This window comes from Dryobates pubescens, chromosome 15 (assembly GCF_014839835.1).
Source record: "Dryobates pubescens isolate bDryPub1 chromosome 15, bDryPub1.pri, whole genome shotgun sequence".
NCBI classification, from domain to species: Eukaryota; Metazoa; Chordata; class Aves; order Piciformes; family Picidae; genus Dryobates; species Dryobates pubescens.
Genome location: NC_071626.1, coordinates 24521243 through 24545481, shown reverse-complemented (window position 1 = coordinate 24545481; position 24239 = coordinate 24521243). Strand labels below are relative to the sequence as shown.

At 51.8% G+C, this 24239-nt stretch overlaps 1 protein-coding gene across 1 annotated transcript in view; it reads left to right on the top strand.

Moving 5' to 3' along the window:
• BCL2L13 (BCL2 like 13) overlaps positions 1-24239 on the top strand; it is a 57993-nt gene that overhangs the window by 18977 nt on the left and 14777 nt on the right. Inside the window, exons 3-6 of the mRNA XM_054167825.1 lie at positions 4404-4514; positions 5491-5647; positions 8356-8425; positions 22643-22786. Of these exons, the coding sequence (XP_054023800.1) occupies positions 4404-4514; positions 5491-5647; positions 8356-8425; positions 22643-22786 (482 nt within the window). The remainder of the gene's footprint in view (positions 1-4403; positions 4515-5490; positions 5648-8355; positions 8426-22642; positions 22787-24239) is intronic.

The window sequence follows — 24239 nt, the reverse complement described above, 5'->3', positions numbered from 1 at the left end:
CTTTGTGTAAGGCTGTGAAACAGAAATGCAGTGTGTGTTTGGGCTCGCTGCAGAGTGAGCTTACCAAAAGCCTCTCATGGGCAGCCCCCTTTTTGCAGCACAGGGAAGAAGAACTCAAGTGTTTGTGGATCTTACAGGCACCATCTCTGGGGTGGCAGTCTGCATAATGTAAACATTACAATGTTCTCCTCTATTAAAACCTGGGTTGAGCTGTTGTTTTCTACCTGTTTGCAAACTGGCTTGGAAGCCACCCAGAGGAGAAAAGGATACCACTCGCTTACAGGATCACAGATGGTTAAGGGTTGGAAGGCACCCCCAGAGATCTTGGAGTCCAACCCCCCTGCCAGAGCAGGACCATAGAATCCAGCACAGGTCACACAGGAACACATCCAGACAGGGATGGAAAGGCTCCAGAGAAGGAGACTCCACAGCCTCTCTGGGCAGCCTGCTCCAGGGCTCTGGCACCCTCTCAGCGAAGAAGTTCCTCCTCATGTTGAGGTGGAACCTCCTGTGCTGGAGTTTCCACCCATTGCCCCTTGTTGCATCACGGGACACAAGTGAGCAGAGGCTGTCCCTTCTTGCCTGACACCCAGCCCACAGGTATTTATAAACCTTTGTTAGATCTCCTCTCGGTTTTCTCCTCTGCAGACTAAAACTTGGGGCCTTTGCCGCTGGAATTCGCTGTTCCCCAGCACTGGGCGCAGTCTTTGTTGGTAGCAGTCGATGTGTGGAAGATCCAGAAAGCTGAGGTCCATTGATAATTAGTGCAAAGTCACTGGGCTGGGAGGGGCAGGTTTTTGATGCTGTGGCATGACTGAACAGTCAGGTGCTGTGGGAGTCAGCAGCTGCTGCAGAGCCGTGCGTGTTACGAGATGGAAACCATTGACTGCAGCAGGGATTATCTAAACAGCTCTTTTGTGCACCGGCAGCAATGGAATCTCTCTCTCTCCTGTTTTCCAAGTGACTACTTACCAAGTATGACAGCTTGTCATGTGTGATCATCATCACCCCAGCCCCTGAGAGCGGCTGCTCTCCCAGCACCTCGCCCCCTCCATGGGCACGGGGAAGCTCAGCGCAGAACAAGAGCTTGTGCTTGCCTCTATTGCTTGTGCGGCGGCTTGGTGGCTCTGGGCCCTCAGTGCAGGAAGGAGGTTGACTTGCTGGAAGGTGTCCAGAGGAGAGCAACAAAGTTGGTGAGGGGTTGGAACACAGCCCTGTGAGGAGAGGCTGAGGGAGCTGGGGTTGCATAGCCTGGAGAAGAGGAGGCTCAGGGGTGACCTTACTGCTCTCTACAACTACCTGAAGGGAGGTTGTAGCCAGGTGGGGGTTGGTCTCTTCTCCCAGGCAAGCAGCACCAGGACAAGAGGACACAGTCTCAGACTGTGCCAGGGGAGGTTCAGGCTGGAGGTTAGGAAGAAGTTCTACACAGAGAGAGTGATTGCCCATTGGAATGTGCTTCCTGGGGAGGTGGTGGAGTGACCATCCCTGGAGGTGTTCAGGAGGAGACTTGATGGGGTGCTTGGTGCCGTGGGTTAGTTGATTAGATGGGCTGGATTAGCTGATAGGTTGGATGTGATGATCTTGAAGGTCTCTTCCAAGCTGGTCTGGTCCATTCCATTCCATTCCATTCCATTCCATTCCATTCCATTCCATTCCATTCCATTCCATTCCATTCCATTCCATTCCATTCCATTCCACACCTTGACTTGTTTGGGAACAGTTTTCTGTCTGTGTTTTGCTGTAGCATGATAGTTAAGATGATTGGGAGTCTGTGTTATCCTAAATGATGTGGCTGAAGCTTCTTACTGGTGGCATGCATGCTTCTGGGGATGTGCAGCTATTGCAGATTCCTGAATGACTTCAGTAGGAGATAAGGGTAAGTGCAGAGTCCTTCATCTGGGAAGGAAGAATAAACTGCACCAGGACAGGCTGGGAGGTGATCTGCTGGAGAGCAGCCCCCTGCAGAAGGACCTAGGAGGTCCTGGTGGACAGCAAGTTCTGCATGGGACAGCAGTGTGCCCTGGGGGCCAAGAAGGCCAATGGGATCCTGGGCTGCATTCAGAGGAGTGTGTCCAGCAGAGCCAGGGAGGTTCTCCTCCCCCTCTGCTCTGCCCTGGTGAGGCCACACCTGGAATATTGCATCCAGTTCTGGGTTCCCCAGTTCAAGAGGGACAGGGATCTGCTGGAGAGAGTCCAGTGGAGGGCTGCAAGGATGATGAAGGGCCTGGAACACTGCCTGATGAGGAAAGGGGGCTGTTTAGTCTGGAAAGGAAAAGACTGAGAGGGAATCTGATCAACGTCTGTCAATATCTGAGGGCTGGGGGCCAAGAGGGAGGGGACAGGCTCTGCTCAGTTGCACCTATCTAGGACAAGGGGCAATGGATGGAAACTGCAGCACAGGAGGTTCCACCTGAAGATGAGGAAGAAATTCTTCACTGTGAGGGTCCCAGAGCCCTGGAGCAGGCTGCCCAGAGAGGCTGTGGAGTCTCCTTCTCTGGAGCCTTCCCAGCCCCATCTGGATGTGTCCCTGTGTGACCTGTGCTGGGTTCTCTGCTCCTGCTCTGGCAGGGGCTTGGACTCGTCGATGTTCGGAAGTCCCTTCCAACCCTCCCATCCTGTGATCTCTGGTCCTGTGAGATGAGAGCTGACACCTGACTGACAGTGGGAGGGGTCCTTTGCCTCTCTTGTGACTTGTGTACCTGGACTTAAATTCTTTCATTGTGGCCTGTAGCCTCCTCATGGACAGCAGAATGATGCACTTAATAGATGTCAGGACTCTTCAGTGATGTTAGTCCAACACTGCTCTGAGTGTTTGTGTGCATTTTCCAGGCACCAACAGAAATTTCCTGTTCAGCTAGGAAAAAACCTAAAAGCAATCCCCCTGTGCCCATCTGTGTCTGCTTTGCTTGGCTGTGGCTGGAGAGTACTTTGAACAGCCCTGTTCCTGTGCCCTGCTGTGGCTCTTGGTCTCGGCTTTAAGACAGGGGTGTTGGTAAAGCTGTGGTTTACAGGGCTCACAAAACATATTTAAATCCTTTTTCAAAGAGCTGTTCTATCTGGGACAGGCCTGGGAGCTCCTGGGCTGCTGGGTTCATGCAATAAACCTTTTTGCAGTCCGTGCCCCTAAGGCATCACACTGCATGTGCTGCTGGCTGAGGTGAACAGTGGTGCTGTTGGCACCGTCCCACCCCACAGCCTGCTCTCCAGGCTGGTGACACATGGGTTTGGGTGGCCACCAGATGGATAAGGAACTGGCTGGGTGGCTGCACCCAAAGGGTGGCTGTCCATGGGTGTCCAGTGGAGGCCAGGGACAAGCAGAGTCCCTCAGGGCTCAGTCCTGGGACCAGGCTTGTTCAACATCTGTGTGGGTGCCATGGACAGTGGCACTGAGTGCACCCTCAGCAAGTTTGCTGATGGCACCAAGCTGTGTGGTGCAGCAGACAGCTGGAGGGAAGGGATCCATCCAGAGAGACCTGGACAGGCTGGAGAGGTGGGCACAAGCCAACCTCATGAGGTTCAACAAGACCAAGGGCAGGGCCCTGTAGCTGGGTGGAGGCAATCCCAGGCACAAATCCAGGCTGGGCAGGGACTGGCTGGAAAGCAGCCCTGAGGAGAGAGACTTGGGGGTGCTGGGGGAGGAGAGGCTCAACAGGAGCTCTCAATGTGCACTTGCAGCCCAGAAAGCCAAGCAGAGCCTGGGCTGCAGCAAGAGAAGCAGAGCCAGAAGGGTGAGTGAGATGATTTTCCCCCTCTGCTCAGCTCTGGTGAGACCCCACCTGGAGTCCTGCCTCCAGTTCTGGAGCCCCTGTTTCAAGAGGGATCTGGAGGTGCTGGAAGGTGTCCAGAGAAGGGCCAGGAGGATGAGCAGAGGGCTGGAGCACCTCTCCTGTGAGGACAGACTGAAGGAGTTGGGGCTGTTCAGTCTGGAGAAGATAAGGCTCCGAGGTGACCTCATTGTGGCCTTCCAGTATCTGAAGGGGGCTCCAAGAAGGCTGGGGAGGGACTGCTCAGGATCTTAGGTAGTGCTAGGACTAGGGGGAATGGACTGAAGCTGGAGGTGGGGAGATTCAGGCTGGAGGTGAGGAGGAAGTTCTTCCCCATGAGAGTGGTGAAGCCCTGGAATGGGTTGTCCAGGGAGGTGGTTGGGGCCCTGTCCCTGGACGTGTTTAAGGCCAGGCTGGATGAGGCTCTGGCCAGGCTGACCTATTGTGGGGTGTCCCTGCCCATGGCAGGGGGCTTGGAACTAGATGCTCCTTGTGGTCCCTTCCACCCCTGACTGATACTATGCTATGATACTCTACTATACTATGAACTGGAACTTTCACCCTGGATTCCTTTGCAGTTCATAGAACATGCTAGTGAAAAGTCTGCCTCATTTGAATAAGTTCTCTTGGTGCTTTCAGGGCCTCCCCAGCAGCCTGTGGCACAGCATGCTTTGGAGAAGGAGGCTTTGGAGAAGATTAAAACGGAAATCGAGAAGGAGCTGAAGCAACTTGAGGAAGAAATCTTGGAAGGTGCAGTTCAGATTTTCCCCTCTCCAGGGGTAATGTGCACTCTAAGGGTGGTTAATGTAACAGCTGCTTTAGTGGCCACATTGAATCTCTTCCCACTCCTCCACCCACCAGATTCTACACATTGTCAGAAGAAGCCAAATAGTTCAAGGTTAGCGTTCGTGGAGTGGAGTCCAGCCAAGGCAAACACTTGAGTGGCATTTAATAGGCTGCTATAAATAATGAACTGTAAGCAGCCCTGAAGCTGCTCCTCTTGATGACAGAGTGAAATCATTCCTCAGCAGCTAACCTTCAGAGGAGTGTGGACTTACACCATCAGGTTTCCCACTTCACCAAGCTTGTATTTTGTGCCATGCCTTGACCTGCAGGTGTGGCCTGTGCAGGGCTCCTAGCCAGGGATGATTTGGAAGCAGCCTTTGCTTTGCATGTGTGTTGCAAATTGGAGGTCTGAAGTAGAAAGGCTCCAGGGCTGTTTGTATTCATCCATAGATAAAGCTTTCTTAGAAGTTTTAAGCTGAAATGGAAAGGATTATGTGAACAGAATGTTCTTTTGAACAACACTGTGCTCTGGCACTGCTGCAGTTGCCTCCATGGGGCAGCAAGTCTTGCCATGAAAGAAGATGCTCCCTTGCTGCTTACCTGGGTTGGCATCAGTTTAAAGTTGAGAAGGTTGCACACTCAGCTAATCTGCTGGCTGGGAGGGAGCTGTAAAGTGAGAGCTGGAGGGCAAATGTTGTCTCTGGTTTGTAGTCTTGTGGCTTGGAGTCTGTGTAAGTGCCACTTCCAGCATTGGGACCATACTTGTTTTGTACAAGTTGTTCACAGCATGCTTTGACTGTAGACTTAGGCTTTCTGCACCCCTCCTGTGAACTGTGTGGAGTGATGGGGTGAGAAATCTGTGACTGTTGATGTTCTTAGAGTAATCTCTTTTATTGTATCTTGCATGTTTGGGGTTTTGTTGTGTTTTTTTTCCTCTCAGCATTTACAGCTACAGGATTTGACTGCCACACTTCCCCAGTCTTCAGTCCTGCCAATCCAGAGAGCTCAATAGAAGACTGCCTGGCCCATTTGGGGGAGAAAGTGTCCCAGGAACTGAAAGAACATCTGCACAAAGCTCTGCAGAGCTTGCTTAGCAAGTGAGTTTCCATTTGCTGTGCCAAAGGGAAGGTGTTTCCTGCTGCTAGGGACGGGACAACATTTTGCATTGGGTGTCTGTTTTTTTGCCCGGTGATCCTTTGTCTGGTTGGTTCTTTGTTTTGTGCTGCAGTGTGTGAATGTTTCTTTGTGGCACTTGCTCTTTGCAGTAATGTAAGTTCTAAATTTTTTTCTCAGCTTTTATCTTTGAACTTCCAAGCAGTTGGAGCTGCTGCTGGAACTCACAGCTGGCAGCTGCCATTGCCAGTTTCATGAATGCTGGCCTCCAGCCAGAGCAGCTTCTCCTACCTTTCAGTTAAGGATGGAGCTGGAGGCTTGTTTGTATTCTGGCCCAAGATGAATGGGAGAGTTTCCCTGGAAGGACAGTAGTTGAGTGCTTTGTAACCACCATCTAGGTCTGCTAGCTATCACACAAACATTCAGGTTGGAAAAGCCCCTCAGGATCACCAAGTCCAACCCAGAGCCCTACTCTACAAGGGTCACCCCTAAACCAGAGCCCCAGGCACCACAGCCAAATGACTTTTAAACACATCCAGAGTTGGAGACTCCACCACCTCCCTGGGCAGCACATTCCAAGGCCTGACCACTCTTGCTGGGAAAATGTTTTCCCTACTGCCCAGTCTAACCCTGCCCTGCTGCAGCTTGAGGCTGTTCCCTCTTGTTCTATCACTAATTACCTGGGAGAAGAGACCAGCACCAACCTCTCCACAACCTCCTTTCAGGTAGCTGTAGAGAGCCAGGAGGTCTCCCCTCAGCCTCCTCTGTTTCCCACTAACCATCCCCAGCTCCTTCAGTCACTCTCCATCAGATTTCTTCTCCAGGCCCTTCCCAGCTTCCTTGCCCTGCTCTGCCCTGGCTCCAGCACCTCCACATCTCTCATGGATTGAGGTGCCCAGAACTGGACACAACCCTCCAGGTGTGGCCTGCCCAGAGCTGAGTCCCAGGGGACAATCCCCTCCCTGCTCCTGCTGGCCACAGCATTGCTGATCCCAGCCAGGATGCCTTTGGCTTTCTTGGCCAGCTGGGCACAGTGCTGGCTCCTGTTCAGCCACTTGTCAGTTAGAACCCCCAAGTCTCTTTCTGCTAGACTCTGGGCCCCTGGGCTAACCTTACCACCTTAAGAGCTGTCCTGGCAGTTTAAGCTTATTGTTTAAACAGCACATTGTCCTTGGCATGCTGGCATGGTAAAATGCTAGGTGGTAAAACTGTTGTGTTTGGGGGTTTTTGTTGTTGTTGTAAGTTCCCAGCCTGATTTTAATGGATGCACATGAACTCCTGTCTGTTGTGAATGTTCCAGCTGGTCTAGCCTGATGTTCTAGGCTTCTTGTGTACTCTGGGAGAAAATGTTTGCATCCCAAGTAATTACTTTATATACAGACATACATACCTCTGAAGGCTGAAATGCTTGGTGGACAATGTGTTGACAATGCATGCCTTGTTAGAGCTCCTGTTTAATCTCTTGATAATATCCTTCCTGCAGCTGTTGTTGCTCTTTTCATCCCACTGATTCCCTTGGATTTGCATTTCAAAGGAACTATCCTACCAAGGAAGTTGTTAGAATGCACTTCAAGTGACAAACCCAAATGATATTTTCCTCTGTGTCCTTTAACTCCATTCTGTTACTCATGTTTGTAACAGAAGTGCTATTTGATGCAAGGCTTATTTACCTAGCTTATATTTTTCTGTCCTCTTCTATGCCTATGAACTCTGTTAAGGTACACTAGGCAGGGAGTGGCTGGAAAGCAGCCCTGAGGAGAGAGACTTGGGGGTGCTGGGGGAGGAGAAGCTCAACAGGAGCTCTCAGTGTGCACTTGCAGCCCAGAAAGCCAATCAGAGCCTGGGCTGCAGCAAGAGAAGTGTGGCCAGCAGGGCCAGGGAGGGGATTCTCCCCCTCTGCTCAGCTCTGGGGAGACCCCACCTGGAGTACTGCCTCCAGTTCTGGAGCAGGAAGGATCTGGAGGTGCTGGAAGGTGTCCAGAGAAGGGCCAGGAGGATGAGCAGAGGGCTGGAGCTGCTCTGCTATGAGGACAGACTGAGGGAGTTGGGGCTGTTCAGTCTGGAGAGAAGACTACAGTGAGACCTAATTGTGGCCTTCCAGTGTCTGCAGGAGGCTCCAAGACAGCTGGGGAGGGACTTTTTAGTGTGTCAGGGAGTGACAGGACTGGGGGGGATGGAGAAAAACTAGAAATGGGTAGATTCAGATTGGATGCTAAGAAGTAGTTCTTCCCCATGAGGGTGGTGAGAGCCTGGCACAGGTTGCCCAGGGAGGAGGTGGAAGCCTCATGCCTGGAGGTGTTTGCAGCCAGGCTGGATGTGGCTGTGCGCAACCTGCTGTAGTGTGAGGTGTCCCTGCCCATGGCAGGGGGGTTGGAACTGGCTGATCCTTGAGGTCCCTTCCAACCCTAACAATTGTATGATTCTATGTACTGTGATGCTGTAATGTCCTTTAAGTTGTACAGCATCAAATTCACTTAACCAGGTCTGAAATGCCGCCGAGGGGCAGCAGCTGCCAGCCGGACCCTGTCTGGTGCTGCTGGTTTGTGTCTTGAAACATGAGGCTTGATAGTTCTTGAAAATGAGTTGCTGTAATATGAGTGCCAATGCTTTATTTCCTGGAAACTGAGAGGGTTTTTGTATTCTTGTTCTGTTGTTTCCTTTGGTGACCTTCAGTGTTGTTTGCCTCCTGCAGGCCGGTGACATATCAGGAGTACCGGGAGCGCACGCAAGAAGCAGCTGCTCATGCCGGCGGATGGAACAAGGTAGCAAAGGACTGGCCTGCATTTCCCTCTCTCTCACATCTGTTTCGTGCCCACAGTGGTTTTATGCTTCACAGAGGAATGAGAATTAAAAGAACCAAGTTGTTTTTAGTATGAAGTGGCTTTCATTCTCAGCATCCCAGGATCAGAGGATGTGAGGGGTTGGAAGGGACTTCCAAACATCGACGAGTCCAACCCCCTGCCAGAGCAGGACCATAGAATCCAGCACAGCTCACACAGGAACACATCCAGATGGGCCTTGAAAGTCTCCAGAGCAGGAGACTCCACAGCCTCTCTGGGCAGCCTGCTCTGTGACTCTCACAGTAAAGTTGTTCTTCCTCATGTTGAGGTGGAACCTGCTGTGCTGTAGTTTCCATCCATTGCTCCTTGTCCTATGCCAGGGCACAAGTGAGCAGAGGCTGTCCCTGTCCCTTCCTTCCTGACCCCCAGCCCTCAGGTATTTCTAGACATTGATCAGATCCCCTCTCAGTCTTCTCCTCTCCAGACTAAACAGCCCCAGGGCTCTCAGCCTCTCCTCACCAGGCAGTGTTCCAGGCTCTTCAGCATCCTTGTAGCCCTCCCTTGGACTCTCTCCAGCAGATCCCTGTCCCTCTTGAACTGGGGAACCCAGAACTCAGTGCAATATTCCAGCTGAGGTCTCACCAGGGCAGAGTAGAGGGGGAGGAGACCCTCCCTGGATCTGCTGGACACACTCCTCTGAATGCAGCCCAGGCCACTGCTGTCCCATGCAGAACTTGCTATCCACCAGGACTCCCAGGTCCTTCTCCAGGGGGCTGCTTTCTACCAGATCACCTCCTAACCTGCACTGCTGCACTGTATTATTCCTTCCTGGGTGGAGGACTCTGCACTTACCCTTGTTGGTGGGCATAATATGCAGGCTTTAGATGATTTTGGCAGGAGTTAGCTGATGGAGGTGTCAGGCCAATGTTCCTCTGTTGCAGTGAAATGGCAAGTTGGAGCTGGTGCTTGACATGATTAAAAAAACCATAAACCAATTCAACACTTTTCAATTCCCAAGGGAGATTGATTTCCTCAGCAGTTTTCCAATGAAACCTGAGAGAGATGTTTTCATCATACTTCTCTTACTGTTTCTTTGCTGACATCTCAGGTTAAAAATGTGTGCTAAAAAAGAAAGAAAAGAAAAGTGGTCAACATGGTGAAAATAAAAATAGGTAATACCTTTAAATTGCTCAGAAAACCTAATGGCAGTGTCCCTGCCTGGCTGCAGGAGCAGTTCTCTCAAATGACAGGTAGATGCAAATCATGGAAAGAGTAGATTCCCAGATTCATCTTTCATTAATCATTCAATTTCATAGTATCATAGAACCAATAAGGTTGGAAAAGAGCTCAGAGATCATCAAGTCCAACCTGTCACCCAACACCTCATGACAACTAAACCATGGCTCCAAGTGCCACATCCAATCCCCTCTTGAATACCTCCAGGGATGGTGACTCCACCACCTCCCTGGGCAGCACTTTCCAATGGCCAACAACTCTCTCTGGGAAGAACTTTCTCCTCATTTCCAGCCTAAACTTCCCCTGGCACAGCTTGAGACTGTGTCCTCTTGTTCTGGTGCTGGTTGCCTGGGAGAAGAGACCAACCCCCTCCTGGCTACAACCTCCCTTCAAGTAGTTGTAGACAGCAAGAAGGTCTCCCCTGAGCCTCCTCTTCTCCAGGCTAAGCAACCCCAGCTCCCTCAGCCTCTCCTCACAGGGCTGTGCTCCAACCCCCTCCCCAGCCTTGTTGCCCTTCTCTGGACACCTTCAAGTCTCTCAATGTCCTTCTTAAACTGAGGGGCCCAGAACTGGACACAGGACTCAAGGTGTGGCCTAACCAGTGCTGAGCACAGGGCACAATGACCTCCCTGCTCCTGCTGGCCACACTGTTCCTAATGCAGGCCAGGATGCCATTGGCCTTCTTGGCTGCCTGGGCACACTGCTGGCTCATGTTTAGGCAGCTGTCAAGCAGCACCCCCAGGTCCCTTTCTGCCTGGCTGCTCTCAGCCACTCTGACCCCAGCCTGTAGCACTGCCTGGGGTTGCTGTGGTCAGTGTGTAGAACCTGGCACTTGGATGTGTTCAATCTCCTGCCCTTGGCCTCTGCCCATCTGTCCAGCCTGGCAAGGTCCCTCTGCAGAGCTCTCCTACCCTCTAACAGATCAACTCCTGCCCCCAGCTTGGTGTCCTCTGCAAACTTACTGATTATGGACACAATCCCCTCCTCCAGATCATAAAGATATTGAATTGGATCCCTGGGGGACACCACTGGTGCCTGGCTGCCAGCTGGATGTGGCACCATTCACCACCACTCTCTGGGCTCAGCCTCCAGCCTCCAGAGTGCTGCTGTCCAAGCCAGGGGCTGACAGCTTAGCCAGCAGTTTGCTGTGGGGGATGGTGTCAAAGGCCTTGCTGCAGTCCAGGCAGACCACATCCACAGCCTGCCCCACACCCACCAGGCAGTCACCTGGGCATAGAAGGAGATCAGGTTGGAGAGGCAGGACCTGCCCTTCCTAAATCCATGCTGGCTGGACCTGAGCCCTTGGCCATCCTGCAGGTGCAGTTATTGCCCCCAGGATAATCTGCTCCATCACTTTCCCTGGCACTGAGGTCAGGCTGCCAGGCCTGGAGTTTCTGGGTTGCTCCATCTGACCCTGCTTGTGGATGGGGACCACACTGGCCAGTTTCAGTCATCTGGGACCTCTCCAGTGAGCCAGGGCTGGAGGAAAATGATGGAGAGCGGCTTGGCAGCTCATCTGCCAGCTCTCTCAGCACCCCAGGATGGATCCCATCCGGTCCCATGGACTTGTGGGTGTCCAAGTGGCTCAGCAGGTCCCCAACTAATTCCTTGTGGATTTCAGGGGTACTACACTGCTCCCTGACCCCATCCCCCAGCTCAGGAGGCCACTTGGCCTGGAGTCCTCCTGCCTTGTTGTTGAAAATTGAGGCAAAGAAGGTGTTCAGGACCTCAGCCTTTTCCTCATCTTCAGTCACAGTGTTCCCCTCCAGCTCCAATAAGGAGTGCAGCTTCTCCTTGCCCTCTTTTTAGTGTTAATGTAGTTAGAAAAATGCCTTTTGTTATCTTTCACAGCAGTGCTCAGCTTAAGTTCCAACTGGGCTTTTGCCTCTCTAATTTTTCTCCTGCATTTCCTCATCTTTTTCATTCTCTGATGCATTCAGAGGGCCTCAGAAAAACCAGTGACAGAATGAAATCAATCCTGGTAAGCTTGCCCACAAGTGGAGTGTTAAAATGCAGTCTCCAATTGAAAACAGAACCAGACACCTTTTTCCCCTCTCTTTGCATTTGGCTTCCAGAGATCTTTTTCCTTCACTGGACTTGCCTGATCATCTAGCCAAGGGTGTGGGCACTTTTAAAGCAGCTTCTTAAACATTGCTTGACAAGTTACTGCCCATGGCTCCAGCAGTTATCACTGGGGGGTGTGTGTGTGTGTGTGCTTTCAGTTTGCCAGCTTGTGATTCACAGCTTTTTAGCTTAAACCACCATGAAATCTGATTAGCCAGGTGGTTTAAGCCAGCCCACTGTACTTTTCAGTTGGTGAAACTTGGAAATGAGCACAAAACCAGTCCTGGTGACCTGGCAGCAAGGGAGAGGGCAGCTGCATGGAGCTCCTCAGTCACCTGCCACACCTCCACGTGCTATTAGCACGCAGCTCTGGAAGACAGGGCTCTGGGTGGATGGATCAGCCTTCAGGAGCAGGCTGCCCAGGGGGGGTGTGGAGTCTCCCTCTCTGGAGATATTTCAGCCCTGCCTGGATGTGTTCCTGTGTGATCTGCTCTAGGTGCTCCTGCTCTGGCAGGGGGGTTGCACTTGGATGACCTTTTGAGATCCCTTCCAACCCTTAACATTCTGTGATTCTGTGATTCATGGCTGAAATGCTGGTGCAGGCCCCTGGCTTGTGGATTTTGATCCCCACCTGCTTGTGACTCTTCCCAGGTAGAGAGATTGGCCATTGGGATGTGCTGCCCAGGGAGGTGGTGCAGTCACCATCCCTGGAGGTGTTCTGAAAGGCTTGGATGTGGCACTTGGGGCCATGGTGTAGTTGCCAGGAGGTGTTAGATGAGAGGTTGGACTTGATGATGTCTGAGGTCTTTTCCAACCTGGCTGATTCTGTGATTCTATGCAGAAGATGCCTTTCTCATTATCTTTTCTTGCCTGTAACATTTGTCCCCACAAAAGCTGCATACAAGCAAGCCAGAATGGAAGTTTTGAAGAGCAACACAGCATCTGTTGGGATTGTTTTCCTGGTAGCTTGATGCTTGAGGAATGCTGAGCAGTTCCTTTAATAATGCTTGTTTGGGGCAGAGGGAACACACTTGTGTTGGTTTCATTTCCTTTGAAATTCCTTTATCATCTGAATCAGAATTGCATTTTATAACAGAGGAGACCTAGATGTCTTTTCTCCAACCTCAGCTCAGCTTCATTCTCACTGTAAAGAAGAGGCTGTTAGCAAAGGCATTTTTAAAAGGAGCTATAAATAGCTGTAGCAGTAGGGCTAATTAGCAGGCATATGGCAGCAAACTGAGGCTGTGCTGGCCTCAGGTTTGTGAAAATCTGAAGGGGGTGTATTTAAATAATCTCCAGCAGCAGCTCTGAACCCTTGTGACTGAATAAGAAGAACTATCTGAGCTACCCAGATAGGATAATAAAGCACTCCCCAATATGTGCCCACAGCCATCATGTATCCTGTGGCTTCATGGGTAGAGCAGAAACTCAAGATGCAGCTGGGGCAGATAGCAAAGGGTTGGAAATGTGGAAAGATCTTCCCACAGACAGTTTCTTGTATGATCAAGGCTTCTGGTTTGATCCAGGCTGGAGGAAAGAAAACAAGCTAGGTGATGGAATGTGTTGGTAGTTATCTGTAAGCTGTATCAGTAGTGGCACCTTGCACAGCAGGATGCTCTTTTTGCTTTCAGTAGCCAGTGAACCAGTATATAAATTCTCATTTAACTTTCTGAGCCAGCCTTTGCTGTTGTAGGTATGGAACATGTCCAGAGAAGGGCCAGGAGGATGAGCAGAGGGCTGGAGCTGCTCTGCTATGAGGACAGACTGAGGGAGTTTGGGCTGTTCAGTCTGGAGAGGAGAAGACTCCAGTGAGACCTAATTGTGGCCTTCCAGTATCTGCAGGGGGCTACAAGAAAGCTGGGGAGGGACTTTTGAGGGTGTCAGGGAGTGGTAGGACTGGGGGGGATGGATCCAAGCTAGAGGAGAGTAGTGAGAGCCTGGCACAGGTTGCCCAGGGAGGTGGTGGAAGCCTCATCCCTGGAGGTGTTTGCAGCCAGGCTGGATGTGGCTGTGAGCAACCTGCTGCGGTGTGAGGTGTCCCTGGCCATGGCAGGGGTTTGGAACTGGCTGAGCCTTGGAGTCCCTTCCAGCCCTGACAGTTCTGTGATGTGTATGTGTAAAAGCCCCATACAGCTAATACATTGAATGTGTTGTACTCAGCCACGCTGACCACCTAAAGGCCCAGGATCCCTGTGACACAAAGCAGGCTCAGAGCAGTCTGGGCAAATCTTCCTTGCTGTGGTGTGAGAGATGTGGCAGACAGGTGAGCCTATGCTTCTGGGAGGTACTGGATCACCTAGCTGGTTGGATGTTGAGTGTGGACACAGGCTTGATCTGTTTGCTTTACAGCTGGGAAGTGTGACTGTGAGTTGTAGCAGCTTTCAAAGGAGCTGGTCATTGTAGAAACCTGAGCAGAAAGAGGACAGTTAGAACCATCACTGTTACTGTAAAAATGGGAATCCCTTCCCCAGTGAAATGATCTCTCTGAAGTGCTGGAGAGATTTTGTTAACTAACAGGCACATGAGATGTTTTCAGTCACTGAAACACAAACATTCATCTAACACACAGACACACAGGGACATGAGGATGTCCACTGACAGCCCACGGAAGCAAAGCTGGAACCAGCTCTCTCAACTTCTTATGTAGCCCCAGCCTGCTCACTAGTGGGGTGGCATGAGAGCTATGTGTAAACACTGGAGCTAGTGAAGGCCCCATCCCTGGAGACATCCAAGGTCACTCTTGACTGGGCTCTGAGCAACCTGATCTAGTTGGGGATGTCCCTGCTTACTTCAGGGTGGCTGGCTTGAAAGGTCCCTTCCAACCCAATGCATTCTGTAAGGTTCTGTGATTCTCTGAAAGTTTACAAACAGACATTAAATGTGCTGGTTCTCAGTTAGAAAAAACCCAAACCCAGGAGAGCAGCCAGGCAGAGAGGGAGCTGGGGGGACTGGGTGACAGCAGCTCAACAGGAGCCAGCAGTGTGCCCAGGTGGCCAAGAAGGCCAATGGCATCCTGGCCTGCATCAGAAATAGTGTGGCCAGCAGGAGCAGGGAGGTCATTGTGCCCTGTGCCCAGCACTGGTTAGGCCACACCTGTGTCCAGTTCTGGGCCCCTCAGTTTAAGAAGAACATTGAGAGACTTGAAGGTGTCCAGAGAGGGGCAACAAAGCTGGGGAGGGGTCTGGGGCACAGCTCTGGGAGGAGAGGCTGAGGGAGCTGGGGTTGCTTAGCCGGGAGAAGAGGAGGCTCAGAGGAGACCTTCTTGCTGCCTACAACTCCCTGAAGGGAGGTTGTAGCCAGGAGGGGGTTGGTCTCTTCTCCCAGGCAACCAGCACCAGAACAAGAGGACAGAGTCTCAAGCTGTGCCAGGGGAAGTTTAGGCTGGAGGTGAGGAGAAAAATCTTCCCAGAGAGAGTTGTTGGCCATTGGAATGTGCTGCCCAGGGAGGTGGTGGAGTCCCCATCCCTGGAGGTGTTCAAGAGGGGATTGGATGTGGCACTTGGTGCCATGGTTGAGTTGGTCAGGAAGTGTTGGGTGCTAGGTTGGACTTGATGATCTCTGAGCTCTTTTCCAACCTTATTGGTTCTATGATTCTCTGTATTGCTCAGAACTTGTCCTGTGAAAATGCCAGGCATGATGTAAAGCACAAGAGGAATCTTTACCTTCCTTTTGAAATCAGGCTGTCCTGAAAACAAAACCAAACCACCCCAAGCAGGGCAAATTATACTCCTGTCATAAACTCAATGCAATAAAAATTTGACAGGCTCCACTGCTGACTTTTGGTGGGGTTGGTTTGTGTGTCTGTTTTGTTTGCTAAAAATGGAACACTATTTATCTACCATCAGAGATGCTCCAAAATGCATAATCCCATTAGTGTGCAGCAGGTATCCAGTCCCACTGTTGAGAGTCAACTGAACTGCTAGGGAGCTTAGCAGTCATCTGAATTGTCCCTTTGCAGAGGTTAATGGAGCCAAAGAACAGCACAAGAATGTTGGAAAACAACCATGGGGAAGATTCAGGGAGTTCTATGTGGCAGTGGTCAGAGGGTGCAGAGTGCCAGTTCTTTGGGTGTACTTTCTCCAAAAGCCTGACCTCTTCTGTACCATCCTCTCTCTGCAGGCATTGGAATTGTAGTGTTGTCATAGTCAGGGTTGGAAGGGACCACAAGGAGAAGCTAGTTCCAAGCCCCCTGCCATGGGCAGGGACACCCCACACTAGATCAGGCTGGCCAGAGCCTCATCCAGCCTGGGCTTAAACACCTCCAGGGACGGGGCCCCAACCACCTCCCTGGACAGCCCATTCCAGGGCTTCACCACTCTCATGGGGAAGAACTTCCTCCTCACCTCCAGCCTGAATCTCCCCACCTCCAGCTTCATTCCATCCCCCCTTGTCCTATCACTACCTGAGATCCTGAGCAGTCCCTCCCCAGCCTTCTTGGAGCCCCCTTCAGATACTGGAAGGCCACAATGAGGTCACCTTGGAGCCTTCTCTTCTCCAGACTGAACAGCCCCAACTCCTTCAGTCTGTCCTCATAGGAGAGGTGCTCCAGCCCTCTGCTCATCCTCGTGGCCCTTCTCTGGACACCTTCCAGCACCTCCAGATCCCTCTTGGAATAGGGGCTCCAGAACTGGAGGCAGGACTCCAGGTGGGGTCTCCCCAGAGCTGAGCAGAGGGGGAGAATCACCTCCCTGGCCCTGCTGGCCACACTTCTCTTGCTGCAGCCCAGGCTCTGGTTGGCTCTCTGGGCTGCAAGTGCACACTGAGAGCTCCTGGTGAGCTTCTCCTCCCCCAGCACCCCCAAGTCTCTCTCCTCAGGGCTGCTTTCCAGCCAGTCCCTGCCCAGCCTGGATTTGCACCTGGGATTGCCTCCACCCAGCTGCAGGACCCTGCCCTTGGTCTTGTTGAACCTCCTGAGGTTGGCTTGTGCCCACCTCTCCAGCCTGTCCAGGCCCCTCTGGATGGATCCCTGCTGCACCACACAGCTTGGTGTCATCAGCAACCCTGCTGAGGCTGCACTCAATGCCACTGCCCATGGCACCCACAAAGGTGTTGAACAAGCCTGGTCCCAGGACTGATCCCTGAGGGACTCTGCTTGTCCCTGGCCTCCACTGGACACCCATGGACAGCCACCCTTTGGGTGCAGCCACCCAGCCAGTTCCTTATCCATCTGGTGGTCACCCAAACCCATGTGTCACCAGCCTGGAGAGCAGGCTGTGGGGCGGCACAGAGTCGACAGCAACCTCAAGCCAGTTCTTTGTCCTGTGGAACTGCAGTGCTATGATTGCCAGACAGGCTTACACCATGCATCTGAAGACTTCTGATAGTAAAGTTTGGATTGTGAAGTGATTCCCCAGAAATTTCCTCTTGCCAGCAATTTCCTGGCATGCTATGCCTGATGTTCTGTGTTTTCTCTGGAGTCAGAACACAAATAGCTGCTGGCATTCTCTCCCAGGCATGCTGGTGGAGGGAGCTGCAGTTGCTGTGAATTGCTAGGGCTAGGGTTTTATTTTGGTCTAGTGAAATCTCATCACCATAAGGATGGAAGTGCTGTGAGGGTAATTTCTCTACCTGAGAGAGTCCAACAAAGGGCTAAAAGGATGTTGAAGGGACTGGAGCACTGCCTGATGAGGAGAGGCTGAGAGCCCTGGGGCTGCTTAGTCTGGAGAGAAGACTGAGAGGGGATCTGATCAATGTCTATCAATAGCTGAGGGCTGGGGGGTCAGGAAGGAAGGGACAGGGACAGCCTCTGCTCTGCTCTCCTCACCCTGTGATAGGACAAGTGGTAGTGAATGGAAACTGCAGCACAGGAAGTTCTACCTCAACATCAGGAGGAACTTCTTCACTGTGAGGGTCCCAGAGCCCTGGAGCAGGCTGCCCAGAGAGGCTGTGGAGTCTCCTCCTCTGGAGCCTTCCCATCCCTGTCTGGATGTGTTCCTGTGTGCCCTGTGCTGGATTCTGTGCTCCTGCTCTGGCAGGGGGGTTGGGCTGGAAGATCTGCAGAAGTCCCTTCCATCCCCTAACACAGTGAGCCTGTGATTTTATTGACACTGTCATGCAATCCTGTTCTCTTCCTACTGGTGTGAGAGGTGTAAGTGTCAATAACTTCATCAGGAAAGGAAAGCCAGGCAGTGTTTGTTGGCCTGCACAGGACTCTGATGAGTTTGAATTGGGTCCCTTGCACCTGAGGCCTGCAGAGGCTTGCCAAATTCGGGAGGAATGGGTAGATGAGGTACTTCAGTTGGCAGGGGCAGGTGGTGACAGTCATGTTCAGTGTGCCAGTTGAGTTCCCTTCACCTCCTAAGCAGCCTTTTTTTTTTTGCCTTTGTGTCTCTTGCCTTCATTTTGAGGTTCATGCTGCAGCAGTTATGTGAGTGTGCCCAAAGCCTCTGAAGGATGCCTGGTCCTGACAGCATGCTTTTATGCCTGTGATCCAAAAAGATTGAGGTGTCTCCTGACACTCAGAATCATAGAATCAAGCAGGTTGGAACAGACCTCAGAGATCATCAAGTCCAACCCAGCACCTCCTGACAACTCAACCATGGCCCCAAGTGCCACATCCAAGCCTTTTGTGAATGCCTCCAGGGACAGGGACCCCACCACCTCCCTGGGCAGCACATCCCAATGGCCAACTACTCTTTCTGGGAAGAAAGAGTATCCTCAGTCACTTGCCTCACCTTGACCTGCTCCTCATGTCTGTGCACTCTAAGCTTGCATCTTTTCTGCCTCTGAGTTGAAATTAATTGCAGGAAACTCACTCCCCCCGCAAGGCTTTTCACATTCAAGCACCATCTCCTTCCTAGTTAAGTAACTGCAGTGTTAACTGTCATCCCAGAGGCACACTCTGGTGACCTGGGCTCTGTCAGCTGTTAATCACAGAGCTGTCAGGGTTGGAAGGGATCTCAAGGATCATCCAGTTCCTACCCCCCTGCCATGGGCCAGGGACACCTCACACTACAGCAGGTTGCTCACAGCCACATCCAGGCTGGCTGCAAACACCTCCAGGCATGAGGCTTCCACCACCTCCCTGGGCAGCCTGTGCCAGGCTCTCACCACCCTCATGGGGAACAACTTCTTCCTCACATCCAATCTGCATCTACCCATTGCTAGTTTTGCTCCATCCCCCCCACTCCTATCACTCCCTGACACCCTCAAAAGTTCCTCCCCAGCTTTCTTGTAGGCTCCCTACAGATACTGGAAGGCCACCAGAAGGTCCTATGGAGCAGGAACATCAGAAATGTATCCTATGATGGCATTTGCTTGAGGCTCTGTCTGTTGGTAGTGGTCCAGCTCAGTGTTGACGAGAACGGAGCCAGGGGCGACAGCACTCAATATGAGTGATAATAATCATCCAACTTTATTGCTCCACACTTCATTACTTATAGTCTTATCTTATACATAGTTAATTCTATTCTAATTTAACACATGCTATTGGTTACTTTCTGAAAGGTTACATCATTGTTTCCACTATTCTGTGGAATTTCCTAATTGCTCTTTTTCCCAGCTCTTTGCCTACTCCTTATCTTGTTTGCCTCCTTTCTCAGGGGCAGCTTGACTTCAGCATACCAAGCATCAGAACTTTTCCACAACTCCTACTCCATTGCTATATTAATAACAGAAAATCCTTCAAGGCTGAACTTGCACAGGTGTTCCTGGGAACCATGTCCCCTCTTGCTCAAACCAAACCCCAACACAGTGTGACTCCACCATAGATTTAGTACAAATCTCAAGCCCAGCCTACTTCTCCTGGCTGCCATTCTCCAGCTTTGCATGCTGAGGTGTGATTTCTGGGCATGGTAGTGGAGGATATATACAGCAAAGAAGATCAGGCTGAAGGAAGAGGAAACTTGGAAAGGAGGAGGCATTTGGAGCTCAGTCTGAGCAGTAGCCTGCATTAGCCTGCATCTGCCTTGTGCAGCTGGAAGCAACAGTGTTTCATAGGATCATAGAGCAGTAGAATCAATAAGGCTGGAAAAGACCTCAGAGATCATCAAGTCCAACCTGTCACCCAACACCTCCTGACTAACTAAACCCTGGCTTCAAGGGCCATGTCCAATCCTCTTCTGAACACCTTTTTTGAGCAGCAGTCTCGTGGGGCAGGACAGCAGGGAGAAGGCAGAGTGAGGCACAGAGGAAAGCAAGAGAAACTGCAGCAAGGTGAAAGCTATGTCAGGGAGCACAGAATGTGGTCAGAGGGGTTGCTAGGTGGATCACAGAGCAAAGCACACCAAAGGAACAGGGCCCAGTTCCAACCTCTTCCAGCAGCATCCAAGAGCCAGCTGGGATTGTCACCATGGACATTTCCCCAGTGCCACTGGCAATGCCCAGGACCACTCAGGAATCCCTTTCTCCAATCTCCAGCACTTTTTGTTCTGCCTCTATGGAAGTGACTCTCCCAGAAGGTTCATCCCCAGCATCCTCACCCCACATCCCATGCCACCATGCAGGGCACCCTCCAGGCTCTCCAGGGATGTGCCTCCATGATCACTTCCCACCCACAAGCTGTGCCATGCAGTTGTTGTAAGCTGTGTGCAGTAAAGCTTAGACATACTCTCCTCCTGTATCGTATTGGTGCTCTTTCAGATGCTAATGACTTCAGCTCTTGCCAGTTTCCTGAACTGGGCAAAGTGCTGCATATGAGCTTTGCCCAGAGGGGCCCTTGTGTGCTGGAAGAGAACACATTTGAGAGTTTAAAAGTTCAACTTCATGTTGTTTAGGCAAGCAAAGCCATAAGAAGGAAGTGTCTAGAACTGTGTAATATGAAGGAGGTGGGCTCACAGTCTCCCATCTTCCTCAGCAATTCACATGTGGGTTAAGGCTGAGCATTCAGTTAAAGAGAGGAGGTGTGGAAGGAGGAATAGGAGTAGGAAATGAGGGTGGGAATTCTGTGCATGTCAAGTTTGGTGTAAAAGGATGAGTTTGACATGGAGAGAGGTTTGTGTTTAACATCTAGTCACTGGTGGTGTCCCCCAGGGATCAATGCTGGGCCCCATCCTGTGTAATATCTTCATGGATGAGCTGGATGAGGGGGTTGAGTCAGTCATCAGCAGATTTGCAGATGACACCAAGATGGGGGCAGATGTTGGTCAGTTAGAGGGTAGAAAGGCTCTGCAGAGGGACCTTGAGAGGCTGGACAGATGGGCAGAGTCCAACAGGATGGCATTCAACAAATCCAAGTGCCAGGGGCTGCACTTTGGCCACAGCAACCCCATGCAGAGCTACAGGCTGGGGTCAGAGTGGCTGAGAGCAGCCAGGCAGAAAGGGACCTGGGGGTACTGGGTGACAGCAGCTGAACATGAGCCAGCAGTGTGCCCAGGTGGCCAAGAGGGCCAATGGCATCCTGGTCTGCATCAGGAACAGTGTGGCCAGCAGGAGCAGGGAGGTCATTGTGCCCTGTACTCAGCACTGGTTAGGCCACACCTTGAGTCCTGTGTCCAGTTCTGGGCCCCTCAGTTTAAGAAGGACATTGAGAGACTTGAAGGTGTCCAGAGAAGGGCAACAAGGCTGGGGAGAGGCCTTGAGCACAGCCCTGTGAGGAGAGGCTGAGGGAGCTGGGGTTGTTTAGCCTGGAGAAGAGGAGGCTCAGGGGAGACCTTCTTGCTGTCTACAGCTCCCTGAAGGGAGGTTGTAGCCAGGTGGGGGTTGGTCTCCAAGCAGCACCAGAACAAAAGGACACAGTCTCAAGCTGCGCCAGGGGAGGTTTAGGCTGGAGGTGAGGAGAAAGTTCTTCCCAGAGAGAGCTGTTGGCCATTGGGATGTGCTGCCCAGGGAGGTGGTGGAGTCCCCATCCCTGGAGGTGTTCAAGAGGGGCTTGGATGTGGCACTTGGTGCCATGGTCTAGCCATGAGGTCTGTGGAGACAGGTTGGACTTGATGATCCTTGAGGTCTTTTCTAACCTTGGTGATTCTGTGATATTCAACATGTCTGCAGTGTATTGCTGCTGGGAGTTGTTTGTCCTGTCTGAAAGCCAGGTGTGGCCTTCTGAAGGGATCCATGTGGGGTATCTCCTCAAGAGGTGGCCTTTTAATTTCAGTTTGGAGACATACATCTCCAAACTATTGATCCTGCTGCATCTTCCCACCTACAGGGCAGCAGCTTCTGGACCTGTTCTGCTTCTTTAGCTGAATCTTGTGTCTGACAAAAAAAAGAGGCTTAGGAAAGGCCTGCAGGTCCTGGTCAGTGAGACTTTGAAGCCAGGGTGGGTGGCAGGTTTTGCTGATCAGATTAAATGCTTCTTTCACACTGAATTGTTGTGGTAGTTTTAGGCTATGCCTTTAAAAACTTGTTCACAGATCTTGAGCAGAAAAGTAGTCAAAAGCAAATCAGTCACTCTGGGGTGTAAAAAGGGAAAGAGAGGATTCTTCACCATCCCATGGGAGAGAGAGAGGGATCTGCCATAAGATCTAGTTCCCCAAACAATTTCTGCTCTCTTCTCACTTCATTGCTCTGGAGAGATACTGACTGGCTTCTGCTTGACCTTGGCTGCATTGTTTTGGCTAAGTCTCACTTCTCTGCTCCTTCCTCTTGTCCTTGTTGTAGAGGGGGGTAAGGGGGAGGCAGTCTTTGACCAGGGGGGTCCTTGTGCTCTTTATCAATTGTAAATGCTGTCCCTTGCAGTCCATAGTAGATTGCAGTGTTGCTTGTCAATACAGCTTGCCTCTGCTTCAGGCTGAGCTGCTCTGGCACAGTTAATGTTGGGGGGAGGGCAACTTTCAACCCACAGCTGTGTGGTGTGTCTGCTTTGTGTCTTCACCAAGCTGGAGTGGGTATTCCCTGGTATCTTTGGCCCTTTAGATTCAGCCCTTTTCAATGGACCACATGAACATTCTTCTCTTTTACCTAGGCAGTGGTGTTGATGATGGTTTTTGTGCTCACAGGGCTGCTTTGTTGTTGTTTTTGAAGGTCTTGGTCCCCCTGGTTCTGCTGCAGCAGTTCCTGATGGAGTTAAGCAGACGGGGCCAGGAGCCGCTGAGCGCCCTGCTGCACTTCGGGGTGACATATCTGGAAGACTACTCTGCAGACTACATCATCCAGCAAGGAGGATGGGTAAGAAGACAGTGTTTGATTTTCATTCTTTGTTCTGTCCTGGTTTGAGGCCAGGCAGATCCTCTCTTGCCCCTGAGCTGGACAAAAGAGTGACACTCATCACACAAATGGATTGCAGAAGTGAGGGAAAGGTTAAACGGAGAAGCAGCAAGTGCTGTACAGAAGCTACAAGCACAGTGACAAAAGAATCCCAAAGCATACACAGTCACTTCCAGCACACCCAAAGGGCCACCCAGCCTTTCCCTTCTCCCCACCTGAGGGTACACCCAAAACCCCCAGGGCTCTTTCCTCCCCACCCCGCACTGCTAGGCAGGTCTCAGGCTGGCCAGGTCTGAGGCTGCCCCTCCCCCCTTCTCACAGTATCACCTCAAAGATCATGGAGTCCAACCTGGCACCACAGACCTCATGACTAACCCATGGCCCCAAGGGCCACATCCAATCCCCTCTTGAACACCTCCAGGGATGGGGACTCCACCACCTCCCTGGGCAGCACATCCCAATGGCCAACAACTCTCTCTGGGAAGAACTTTCTCCTCACCTCCAGCCTAAACCTCCCCTGGCACAGCTTGAGACTGTGTCCTCTTGTTCTGGTGCTGGTTGCCTGGGAGAAGAGACCAACCCCCACCTGGCTACAACCTCCCTTCAGGTAGCTGTAGAGGGCAATGAGGTCTCCCCTGAGCCTCCTCTTCTCCAGGCTAAGCAACCCCAGCTCCCTCAGCCTCTCCTCACAGGGCTGTGCTCAAGGCCTCTCCCCAGCCTCGTTGCCCTTCTCTGGACACCTTCAAGTGTCTCAATGTCCTTCTTAAACTGAGGAGCCCAGAACTGGACACAGGACTCAAGGTGTGGCCTAACCAGTGCTGAGTACAGGGCATAATGATCTCCCTGCTCCTGCTGGCCACACTGTTCCTGATGCAGGCCAGGATGCCCTTGGCCTTCTTGGCCACCTGGGCACACTGCTGGCTCATGTTTAGGCAGCTGTCAATCAGCACCCCCAGGTCCCTCTCTGTTTGTCAGCTCTCAGCCACTCTGACCCCAGCCTGTAGCTCTGCCTGGGGTTGCTGTGGCCAAAGTGCAGCCCCTGGCACTTGGACTTGTTGAATGCCATCCTGTTGGCCTCTGCCCAGCTGTGCAGTCGGTCGAGGTCCCTCTGCAGAGCCCTTCTGCCCTCTAACTGACCAACATCTGCTCCCAGATGAGAGAAGAAAAAAGATGAGAGAAAAAAAAAAAAGAATCAGGAGAAGAAGCTGCAACTCAGAGAGGGACCTGGGGGCATTGGTTGACAGTCAATTAAATATGAGCCAGCAGTGTGCCCAGGTGGCCAAGAAAGCAAATGGCATCCAGGCTTGGACTAGAAATGCTGTGGCCAGCAGGGACAGGGAGGTGAGGCCACACTTGAGTGCTGTGTTCAGTTCTGGGCCCCTCACTACAGGAAGGGCTTTGAGGGGCTGCAGTG